We start from the raw sequence: 12,672 nt of genomic DNA, 5'->3' as shown, positions 1-12,672 counted from the left end.
ATTCACTATATGGCCTTCACAAGAGGAGGAAAAAAAATCCACCTTAGTTTATTTTCAAAAGACAGTCTTAAAAGAGGTGTATCTGTCAAGTATGTCCTGGGGAGATGTCTTGGCAATTGATCCTCCTCAGATAGCAATAATGCTTTTGAGTTTCACCCTACTTGCTTCAGGAAAGATTTAACTTTACTTCAATTACAGAACCATTGTAAAGCACTGCTGACCCTATAATACTGGAAGTAATACTCAGTTTAGAATTAAGGTAATAGCATGGCATATATAGAGGAATTAAAATGGTAGTATGTTGAAGTCATCAAACCCCAAGTTGGAATTATAAGTAAATATATATTATATACTGGCAACAAGAATTTGCAATTCCTTTTCCTCCGTCAACTTTATATATATTAGGGGAAAAAATACCCTTTTTTTTTCTTCATTTCCTGTCTGAACATTAGCGTGCGAACATAGAATCAGGTTACTCCAACTCACAAAGACGTTAGCAACACTTACTTTATGAAAAACAGGGCTTTAGTCCCCAAAAAAGATTTTGCTTTTTTTTTTTATTCAGCCTTACTATCAAATAAACTGATGTCTCAGCAATAATGTTTTAGCAGTTACTTAAGTTCTTATGTCGCTATTCTGTTTAGGTGAAATGCAGAAGAAAGGTTTACATAATTTGTTGCTAATAGAAAGCTTCTGTCTCCACCAGAAATAAGTTTGAAGTTAAAGAATGTCTGAATAAATTAATCTGAATACATCTGAGTATTAGATATACATCTTGAAAGTATTAAAAATACTCAGGTACAACCAGACATGTTGATACTCATTTCTCTGCAATTGCTGAAAGATTTAACAAATCTACTAACACAGCATACTAGAGTTTTGCAGTGAGGCACAGCAATAGACTTGTATGTTTGCATTCCTTTGACCTGATGTCTTTGCTAATTACTGTTCAAGTAATTTAGTTGTTTTGCTCATAGCATTGTTTTGGGTTTTTATTATCTTGCAAAAAGAAATTAAAAAAAATAAGACCAAAATGAACATCATCTTGTATTAGAAGCTTTAAACATAATTAAATCGACTTTTCCATTGGAGGAAAAGCATATCCTGATGCATATAATCAATTCAATTACCACTGTCCAGTCTAAGATAAATGAATTTGTAACAACAACAAAAAAGCCTTAACAAATTACAAATATCTGACAAAAACATCCCCCACCTTTTTAATCAGAGACTAAATTAGCCATATCCATATACAATTTTTTTTAAAATAGCATACTTACATTGGTGTATCATCCTACAAAGGTTCACATGGTGAAATCTACTGATGCGTTCTGCTGCTGTCAAAAATAATGCTGATACCTGTAATAGAGATGTGGTCCATTAGCATATACTGAAATTTTCACCAATGCACCTTAGTCTAGCTCTGAAATACTACATACCAGCATGCTTTATACAGATCTGTTATGAACTTGTACGGCTACCAAGCTTAATCAGCTTAATAATAAAAATCTTTCACTGTTGTCATATTTTCATTAGTGTACTGTTTCTGAAGTTACATCCTTACAACATAATTTTGAATTGTCATACCCTTCTAAGCACAATTTGCTATATACGACATTGAGGTACAAAGTATGAAAGGCTAGCTAAAACATGGGTATATTGCCAAAGGTAATGTATGCCTTTGATCACCTATCTTTGTTTATCTGAATGTTTGAGATGAACTTGAAAGACAATGGATAAATAGGCTTGTGCTGAAAGCCAAATATTTTTTTTTTCTTCTTACTTTGCATAGCTTTTTATAACATAATCTAGTAAATGAGAGTTCCATTTCTCTTAGTACGTGAATGTATGCACATGGCTAAAATGGACTTTTGTCTTCTTGCTAGATACATTGAACCTTTGAATGATGCCAGGTATTTATTACCTTATACCTGTATTCTAATTAGTCTGGCTTTACCTGGGAATAGCAGTGCTGGAGACCAGCTTGGATAGATACGCTGTCTAGACTGTTTTTGATTCCCTTGTCTCTTGGAATCTACCTTTGATAAAAGTAGAGTGCAATGTCAGAAAGAACGTGTTTCTGTACACAACACAAACGTATGACAAGAAGAATAGGTTCCTCGTCAAAGCTATTAACAAAAAAAAGTTTGGCTTTTTTTATGAAGAATCACAACAAATAGGATTTATGAAAAGATAAAGGGAAGTTTACAATTTTTTTTCTTTTGTTGCCTATCATCCCTCCATGTTTTGAACATACAGTCAGATACATGTACACACATCTTCCTGTTTTACCCTATTGCTACTGATTTGATACTTGTGATTCTTCATAGAAAACTGAAATTTTGCTGTCAACCTAATGTACTTTATTACAATGAATAACTTCAAGAGAAACTAAGTATTGAATGCAGTTCAGTTACCACACACTCGAAATTGTCCATTCACAGGAAAAATAATGCATAGCTTGAGGTCATGCCAAATCAGATGATCAGCCTCTTTATGTAGTCCTGTATCAGGTATAATAAAAAAATCTTCTACAGCTGAGCAATTATATATTCAGGCTAGGTTCTAAAAATGTTTGTCAGGAAAGAGCTATTTATGCTTTGTTATTTTTAAACTGTAGTACCTAGCTCTGAATAGATTTTAATGTGGTTAGACTTTTTCAGAAAGTCAAAATAAACCAAATAAACCAGTTTGGTTAGGTTTCAAAAATAGGATGCATGTATAAATCAAAGTGCTGTATTTATTGTCTATGAAGTAAGAATGACTGTTCAAATAGCAACAAATTAAAGCCTAGATTATTATCCCCCCCCCCGCTGGAGCTCCAATAATGCTTATTCAGACTGAGTATTTATTCAATGTGCAGGTGACACCCATCAGTTCAGCATCTCCACATTAAATTTATAAAACATTATTCTACAATGATTTTCATGCTTTGATATTCTCGGTATACAGTGGTATACCAATGGACTTAGTACGTTTGTCTTACGCTCCTCTTTGAGGCTTCCTAAGTTCTGTCTGTGACGAAAGGAATGTTACCCAGATTCTCGATCCTTCTATTGGGAATCTAACTGCTACCCCCCCAATACATTTCCAACTACAGGGAAAAACCACAGCTATGGTTACCTAATAAAATACGATACCTGTCAGACACAGTTTAACAGAGATCACTTTGAAACCACATGGCTTTAGTGATATTTTCATTTTTTGGGTTTTTTTTTTCAGTCAGCTTGTACTGCATTTGCAAACAAATGGGTAGCCAAGGTCCGTAACAGCAAATGAGTCAATGGACATGGGCTGAGTCATGCAGCAGGGACAATTGTCTGTAAGCAGGACCTGTGCTTTAAATCTCAGGTTTCAAAGTTATGACCAGCATTCTTATGTGTCACAACTTCTTTTCACACAAAATTAAATCTTGGTAATAAGTACTGCAAATGAGTATCTAAAATTCAGGAAAGCAACTTAACTCCTCTGTCTGGAGAAGAGTCTGAGAGAACTGGATGGGGTAGTGCAGTGCCTCTGAATGTTCCTAGAAGCAAATTGCATTGCACTGAAATTGGAGAAGTAGAAATTCTCTGCTGCACTGCATGTAACAAGCCCAGAGACACTGGATATCTATAATACCATAAATTACAGTAGGAGCATATGGAGGACTGAAAACTGGTAGAGAGTTTGTTGAAAATGTTAAGAATGTTTCATGTAAGATTATCAGTGAAGAAAGGCTAATACAACTTTTTTACTCTGAAGTGTTCACTTACAAACTTTTATTGAAAATCTATTGCAATTGACATTTTAATCAAATATTTTTATTGTTAAGTTTATAAAAGGACAACCCAAGAACCATGTAAGTATAATAGATGGATTATATTATTAATGATGGAATTGATTCTGGAAGAATATATGAATCTGTAGAGGATTATAGTCCTTGACAAAGAATTGAATATGTTTTTTAGATAAATATGTTTCTTAAAGGAAAGTGTTAAAGCAGTAAAGAAAAAAAGGAAAAAATAAAGAGGAGAACTTAAATTTATATACAGAATGAAGTGGTCAACAGATAGGCAAAACTTGTTTGCAGTATTGTGGAGGCAAGTACGGCACAACGTATTTACCTCAAGCTGTGTCTCGTGTGTGTATAAAACATAATAAAAGAAACTTTGCATGACAGCTCTTGGTAACTGTCTTAAAGCACTTAAATTGGCTTGACCCTGCAAGTGAATAAAACTGAAGTGAATTTAAAAATAGCTACTGAAGCATGAAGTAATAACAGCATATATGAGGCTTGTATCAGACAGTCCATTCTGTACCATAAAGCACATGACCTTACACTGAGACGAAGATTTACTGAAGAAAATCCTTGGAGGTTAGAACCTGCAGATACACAAGCCTATGCAACCCTGCCTCATAGCCTGACTGACTTCCCTGAGTTCTCTGTGTGCAGGAGTTGGTTAGATGGATCTGCTTCCAGAATCCAGCCTTTCCAGGGAAGTAATGAAGTCACTACATGCTTAATCTATGACTGATGATAAAGACTGAAGCTTTTGGAAGGAAGTGTCTCTTGTGTTGTGCCTATGGGGAGTCAGGTGTTATCTTCATAAGGAAAAGAAAAACTCCCAAGATTTAGCTTCACAATTTGCCTGAAGAGATGCTGAACGGAGTGGAGAAAGATAGCAACCACATTTAGTTGGATATGGATAACATAAAAAGTTGAGTTTGTTCAGGATAAAACAACAAAAATAATTAATGTGAACAGACTGTGCTACAGTTTCCGTTCCAGCAAAACAAGTTTACTGCTTTGTTAACAGCTTCATATATAAGATGTCCTATTGTTGTAAAGTAATGTATGCAATTTAAATTCTACAATGCATGAAAAACCCAAACAAACTATAAATTACATTCCCACCCCTTCAATGGGGGGGAAATAATAAAGTCTTTCAGCTGAACTATAAAACATAAATAGTTTATGTACCACCATACAAATAAGATATTCCTTATTTGGAGTACTTCTCTCAGGTTGCTATTGCTTGATTTGTTTGAGGCTGCTTTCTTCATGGCCTCTGTACGTTGGACTTCTTTTGTATCTAACTTGACTTAAATTTTTCCTAAGCAATGTTCTCTTACTCAAAAAAAAGAAAAATCTTATGGGGGAGTAAGAGAATAATTTATAGCATATATCAAAATAACATGCAGAAGTATAATGCTTTGAATGTGGCTCAGATTGAATAACCCTGGATAAAATGGCAAAGTTTGTCTATAGCAATCCTTGGCTTGAGGAGTAAGGGAGTAAGATTTGATACCCAAAATTCCGTAATAAAGTGTGTATATACATTGCTTCTTTTTCCCAGCCAGCATTACACTCCTAATTCCTGCTACACATTCTTCTGAGGCTTATAGATATTTCATGTACTGAAGATACAATTAAGGTTATGCAATGCCACTTGAAACATTTTATACTTTTTGAGACTTCCCCCAGTAATCACAGTTAAGTAGACTGAGAATACATGAATATTGCATATAGCAAACTGAACCACAACAAATAAAGAATAGGTTTAACTTTTACATGTTTCTTTTCAGCAGTCAGTATTAAAACTCTTCTCAAAGATCGTCACTCAGTATCATCCATCCCATTTTTAATTATGAGGAAACTGAAGTCTGTGAAGCTGAGATGGCTTTGCCTGTGTGACATACCCACTGGATGAAAGGGAGTTCCCAAGTCTACAACTACTAGACAGATTTGCCTCGTATCTCAAGATAATAGTTAGTCACTAGCCCACTCTAAACCCTAGTGGCACTGTTCTCATTCTCTTTCTAATCACTCCTCAGCCTGCTTTTTATAGAGGTAGAAAACACTTCAGATAGTGAAAACGTAAGATTTGATTATATGCCTGGACAAATGAAAGTCTAATACCTGGACATTCACATGTTAAACCTATTGTAAACCCAACCACTAAACACAAACATAAACCAGACCAACCTCAGGAAGAATGCTAATAATTTTCAGTTTATTTTGGAAAGTTTGTTCAATTTTTGTTTCCCTTCTACTTTAGTGCTGTAATGTTTGCATTTCTTCGCTTTGTTTCCTTGTTTGCTTTTTTCTTTCTTGTAATTATTGTATTTCTTTGCATGTGCTACATTGTTTAACTATCTGAAATTTGCCTTGCTTTCCTCCATATCTGTGTTCATTTGTTCCATGACTACAATCCTTTAAACTTCTTTTAAAAAAAGAGTAGAAGGATCAAACTTTATGAATGGTCTTCTGTCAAAACCACCTCTTCTGGAAGTGGTTATCCCTCTTTTCTTTCCAAGCTTCTAATGGCATGTTCTTATTCATATTTTACAATATTTTAAGCTCCTTTTGCATATTTTGCCAAAATGTGTACTACTGTCTACCATATTACATGGATATGCTTAGTCTTAAGCCATGTGAACAGTTATTGTACACACTGCTTTGAGTTTTTTTGTTTCTTCTGGGCCAACTCCCAGTCAGATACATGGATACGACTCCTGTTAAAGTCATGTAAACTGTGCATGTGCATCAGAGGACTCCTTCAGTTTAAATGTGACACTTAAGAGAAAAGCTCTATAAGAATTTGAAAAGAATGATTCACATTTATAAATTTTGTCCTTGGTAGATACCATCTTGGTCTGGATTTGATTTTCTGGGTTTTTTTTGGTAGGTCTGAGCCCATGGCAATGGGGAAGAGAAAAAGAGAATAAGCACTTTTCCTAATAGAAGGGTTGAAATTTCCATGTGGTTTGTCTTGTAAGAGTGCTATGAAAGTTTAGTTAAATCGTTTCTTTTAGCAATAGTCTCTTAAACTAGAGGCATTATTACACTGGAATAAATGGATAATTTCTAGAACATACAGGAATAAAGTACTGAATCACAATATTCTAGAGACATGGAAATTTCTGTTTTGGCCTTCTAGAGCTCCTCGTTACCATCCCCATTTCAATCTCCTATTACTTGGCAACCACACCTCTTCCTGGAGGGCACCAGTAGCTAAAGGCTTTGTATGTTTTTTTTCTTACTCGGTACTTACAAGCCCAACAGTACTGCTTTTTTTCTTGCCCATGCTATGCCTCTATGAGGTTAATGTGACTTTAGCTGAACTCAAGCCTTGGTTTATATCAGAATGAACCTTCTTCTGTAAAGAAATCCCAAATAAGGCTGAGAGAATTTTGCTGGAGGCTCTTTTTAGAGAAGTGCTTATTTAATTAACAATTAATGTAACTTATATGACTGTAAATGCAAATATGTACTCTCTTTAAGCAGTTCTAGGAGAAATGTTTTGTTTTGCAATGGCTATCCTTAGAAGTTTTGTTTTGGGATGATAAATTAACTGTTTACCATTTAATGTGCAGCACTGTACATTTTCAAAGCCTGACCTAAAATAGGTTAGTTTGTGGTGCACTGGCAGTACCTCAACAGACAGCAGAGTCCTTCAGTATCTTTACTCTTACATGGAGGCTGTGCCGAGTTACATACAGGGGATTGCTGTCGGACAGCTGTTCCCTGTCTCCTCCAGGAAAAGAGGTTGTACGCTATTTTTTTTTTTTCTTCTCCCCAGATACCTTTCCCAGCAGTTCACACCCCACCCCTCTCAGCACGTACCGCCTCTTGGGAATTTCTGCCTGTTCCCTTCAGAAACAGGGTTTGCTTTTGAACAGGTAAGACTTACGGGCTCTATTCTGGAAGCGCGGCTGAGGCAGGTGTCGGCCCGGAGAGGGGGCGGCCCTGCCCGCAGGGCCCTGCCGGTGCGCGCACACCCGGGAGCTAGCTCACTGCTGATGCGCCCCATTTAATTAATTGCCAAACAACCAAGAGATTTAGCCTAGGGAGGGCTGAGCGGGGGGGCGCGGGGTTGCAGGGAAGCGACTGTAATGCCAGGCTGGCGGCAGCGCCGCGGGTGCCTCTGGAGAACTGAGGGGAGGCGGCTCGGCCGCCCCGGCAGGGCCCGCTCCAGCTCCCCCGGCGCAGCGGCAGAGCTCATCCCCCACCCCTTCTCGGGAACGGAGGAGGAGGACGGGAAAAGAAGGAGAGAAAAGGCGAAAGGGAAGGAGCCGAGTGCCGACAGGTCGATGGGCGGAGGATAAATGTCTCGCTGAGTGTGAGGCCGCCATTTTAGATGAGGAACGAAACGAACGGCGCCCAGTGGGATAAGAGCCTGGAGGGAGCCGCCGGGAGGGAGTGACATAGGTAGGAGCGGCGTTGGGCTGGTGAGCGGCAGACAGCAAGGCAGGGAACTGGGGAGAGAAGGGCTCCCCCTCCTCCCCTTTCTCTTCGGCTCTCCCTTCCTCGGTGCTGGCGCCTGGAGCGGCGCCGGCTGCTCCCAGGCCTCCTCGGGTCTCCGCTTCGTTGCTGGAAGCTTTGTCGGTCCTGTGCCTCCAGCGGGGACTCCCTAACCTTCTTTGATCTACTGTCTTCTGAACCGAGAACGGAAAATGTGTTTAAGTTGTATTAGCATAACTGAATGCATTCTGCTTAGGCATTCTTCGGTTTGAGCTGCTTGCTTGATTTTTTTTTTTCCACTTAGATTCAGTTTAAAAAAAGACACTTGAAAACTGGAGTAAGATTCTTTAGTTTCCCAGTTTCTTCTAAACTGTTACAAATTTGCCATGTATAAATGGTGTTATTCCAGAGCCAGGGCTCGAAGATTGCACTGTTTCTGGACTCTTTTTATCTACAGTTTAAATGTACACACAAATAACCTGCCTGTGCTAATAGCAGCATGTCTCTTGTCCATTGTTCGTCTTGCCTATGTCAGGCTAAATAATTTGTGTAGAATTTTTTTTCCTTCTTAGCCTTTAAGTGACATCTGTAAATACAGAGACCTTACCTGGGACAGTGAGACCTCAAAACCAGTTGTAGTGGAATTGCTGCAGCACAGCGTGCATTCCAGATGCAACTGTGGGTTATCGTAGGTATGCAAAACAAGAAGGGTCTGTAATGGAGTAAAACTAAGATTCTTCAAAAACCGAAGCCAACTTACAATATCTGAAAATAGTTTTGTACAGAAGACTTTTAAAATGTCTTTTATTTTAATGCTTCTGAAAAACTCAGCTCCAAATATTGCCTAAAATACCTTTTACCTATTGGGTAAAACTAGGATATAATTTGAATGGACATGCTTATCCTTTAAGACATGTCTGCAGTGTTGGTGCAGAAGAAAATATTGAATTGGTGAATGTGAGGGTTAATTTCAGGCAGTTCAGTTAAATCTATTCTGTGGACACCCATTCAGAATGGAAGTGGCTTTAATTTAGTTTGTCTTAATGAATATTTTCTGTAGTTAAACCCTAAGGCTACACTTAATAATAAAAAAGGTATGGATCTGTATATATGTTCATGAAATGGATGACTGATTAATATGGTAAGCAATTTAATCTTAGATTATTAAATCAGATGTGAACTAGCTTACTTGGGTTGGAGCAGTGGTGCTTTCAGAAATCTGGAATGTGTTTTTCATATGGTTTGTTGCCATACTTAATATCTTCAGGACTGGACAACTTATTGTGCAACACTGCTGACTAACCTGCTTTGGAAGAAAATCTGGAAGTAGCAGAGAAAATATCTATTTTTTTCCAAAGAAGATATAAAACTTTTTTTTTCCGTTGAATGCCTTTGGTGTGTACATGTAATTTTCCATTTTTTATTCTTTAACAACAACAAAGTCTATTCAAATTACATATGAAGTTACAGCTGTCTCAGGGCCTGAGCTTACTACAACGTATTAAAATAACTCATATTTTATAAACCACAAACATGACCCACGGAAATCATTGGTCAGCACTTCTTGATATGCTAAATCAGCACTAGTTTCTTCTGGGACATATACTCCCCTCCTCCCCCCAGTTTATTTGTTTGGCTCCTTCACTGTTGGGAAACCAGGAGTTGAGGAAAAAACAAGTTTTCCTTGTTTTCTGTCTTTGAAAACAAATTAAATTGAGGTGATGAGAGCTGTTGGTTCTAAAACTTATGTAGGAGATGGGAACCAAAAGCTGTTAGTTTGAATTACTATGTATAAATAAGTCTATAAATCAGTTAGTTTCAAATGCAGGAGTTGTGCTGATAAATTCACTTTTGTGTTATAGATACAGAATGTTTAAATTATTTTTATATTCCTAATAAAATTACGAGAGCAAATGAACTAACGAAGTCTAGTTCAATACAGATTTGTATTTGGGTCTCTGATCACCTCTGCTGCAAACATACCATCTTTCTCTTCCATGACACCTTCAGTCATTCCCTTTGCCACACTTTTGTAACACCTCTAGCACCCCTTGGTTCTCCATCTTCGATATTGCCTTACTTAAGCACCCTCCAGATTTTTTCTCTTCCTCCTCTCCCTCTGTTCTTAGGTTGCTTGTCTACCTTCCTGGCCTGCCAGCTAGGCAAGAGGGAGGGTTTTTTCTTGGTTTGGTTTTGTCACGTGGTGATGTGCTGCTGCAGCTGGCACGCCAAAGGTTTGTGCTGTGGTGCCCTGGCTGATGAAAAGGCCAGGAGAGCGAAGGATTCTTCCGTGCTTTGGCTTCCTATTTCCATAGCCTGTGGGAATTTCTTACTCTTGATGCCTCTGCCTAACTGTTTAGTTGAAATAAGCTAATATGTCCAAGAGCTGCTGTAGGAGAGGCAGAAGGACAGCTGGGTGGCATGATCACCTAAGACCAGTTGCCTAGGAAACAAGGGTAACATGTTTTTGTGCAGTTGAATTTCCAAAATTTCCGTGTGAATTCAGCTTGAAACAAATGAATAATTGAAAAGGATGATTGTTTTGTAAGAAATAAGTTCCTGGACCATCTTCTGACTTAAAAATGCAGAAATGTAAAGGCTGTGTAATTGTGAAGAGAAATAGAAGTCAGTGTTCTATTTCTCGTAAAAACATTAAATTGCATAAGTCAAAATTATCTTTATTCAGGGAAGTAACAAAAATAGTCAAAGCAAGATTAAAACTTGTGATTTAACTAAAATTTCAAGCATGGTAATTTAAGCATGATTTCAGTAAGTTTCACCTAAGTTTAATTTGTAAACGAGCAGACGTGTTTACATCTGCATTGTACCGATTTTGATTGATTTTGTGTAATTGCTTATGCAAAACCCTTCAGTATTTTCTGGTATGAAATATATCCATTGTGTATTGAATAAGGTTGTGGAAACATTTTGTCAGCTCTAGAAATTAATTGAAAGAGGAGTTGATGTAACACTAGGAAATCAGGTAAAAATGCTAGCTTTATGACAAATTAACAAGGTATTTTAGCAATGAGCATGCATTAGCTCATGAGTTTTGAGACAGCATGAAGTGTAGATACAACTTATTCTATATGGGTAATCCAGATATGTATTTAGTGATGTTCCTAGTTTTTCTGAAAAGAAAGTCTGTTTTGGACAAAGTTCTGTGAATAATTCTCAGTGCTCTGTTGGCTCTTGCTGCATACACTATTTTTTTGTAAACAGCGATTTTGCTTTGAAAAGCAGCTGGGGCACGTTTATTCCTTTAGTGACTTGAATATAGTGTTTGTACCATAAATGTCATCTGTTTCACACAAAGTTGATTTTATTGCAGCAGTGTGTACTGACCTTTTACAGTTTAATAGAATATGGTCATCTTGTGTACTGAAATGCTGCAATGCATACAGTAGACAAGGATAAACAAAGTGCTGTTCTCGAGTCATTTGTAAATAAGTAAAGCATTTTCTTGGTAGACTTCAGAGCTGAGAATTATAACTGATGATTAATAAATAGAATGTTTACATAAGTGAGTATCCTTTTTTCAGGGTTTTAAGCAACATAGTCATTGTGATTGAATTATAAATTTTCCAGAGGTTTTTGCTTGCTTATGGGGAATGACAAGCTTCTTAGAGCTAAGATTTTAACGTAGAAAACCTCTGGATTCATGTAGAACAATACCGTGGCAAATGCAGGTCATTGGATTTGTTTGCAGTTGCAGGTGTGTCTGTGTTCTGCCATTTCTCCTATGCATGTTCCAAAAGTATCCTGCACGCTTGCGTAAATGAAGCAGAGCAGTAGCACAGTTAAATCAAAGCTGATTGGTTTTAACTTCAAGCAAAAGAGTTTTAGAATTGCCTTGCAAATAATCTATGCATGTGGTGAGTGTGTGAGTGAGTCTGCCTTGTTTTCTTTGCACTATCTGAAAATCTGCAAATGGGACCTGTATCTCCAGCTCTTCTGATAGAAGCCCCTTTTTATGTTGTTGTTGTTCTCGGTTTCATTGCTTTGTGGAACCATTTCACTTGCTGTGTTGTGGCTCTCTGCAGATGTTGAGTTGATTACGGTAGTGCTGCCTGTTTTCTCTTACTACTGCATTACATTGCTTCATTTCAGATTTCAGCTTATGTTGCATACTTGCTATTGGTTTGACCCTAAAATATTTCATTTCTGACAAACAGCTGACAAAAGGGTGTTAATTAATATTGCATTCCGATTGAAATACGTAGTATCGGTTAAGAGCAGTTGAGACATCTTGTATATATTTAGTTCACAAGCTAGAGGGAGGTTGCTTCACTAACTTGCAGTTGGGTGTGGCATGGGGTTAACCATATTAATTAAAGCTGGCTCAGAGGTTTAGACTTTAAAAAATGGCTCAGAGCCCCCATTATAGTTTTCTGTTACATAATTTTTTTCACTATAGAACAAGGTAGAGTTTTGAAAATGAGTGC

General features: G+C 37.4%; 1 protein-coding gene across 7 annotated transcripts in view; it reads left to right on the top strand.

Moving 5' to 3' along the window:
• The window catches only part of RAF1 (Raf-1 proto-oncogene, serine/threonine kinase), an 81,932-nt gene that overhangs the window by 28,844 nt on the left and 40,416 nt on the right, over window positions 1-12,672 (top strand). For 2 of the 7 annotated variants that reach the window (XM_019474090.1, XM_009287064.2), the window contains one exon: window positions 7,566-7,665. The exons of 2 other annotated variants lie outside the window; for them this stretch is intronic. In XM_019474090.1, the coding sequence (XP_019329635.1) occupies window positions 7,566-7,665 (100 nt within the window). Of the gene's footprint in view, window positions 1-6,687; window positions 6,749-7,565; window positions 7,666-8,066; window positions 8,195-12,672 lie in introns of those variants that run through there. 3 more of the 7 variants (XM_009287068.2, XM_009287063.2, XM_009287065.1) reach the window with 2 other exon arrangements.

This window comes from Aptenodytes forsteri, unplaced genomic scaffold, assembly GCF_000699145.1.
Source record: "Aptenodytes forsteri isolate BGI_AS27 unplaced genomic scaffold, ASM69914v1 Scaffold105, whole genome shotgun sequence".
Classification (NCBI taxonomy): Eukaryota; Metazoa; Chordata; class Aves; order Sphenisciformes; family Spheniscidae; genus Aptenodytes; species Aptenodytes forsteri.
This window is presented reverse-complemented; position numbering and strand designations above follow the sequence as displayed.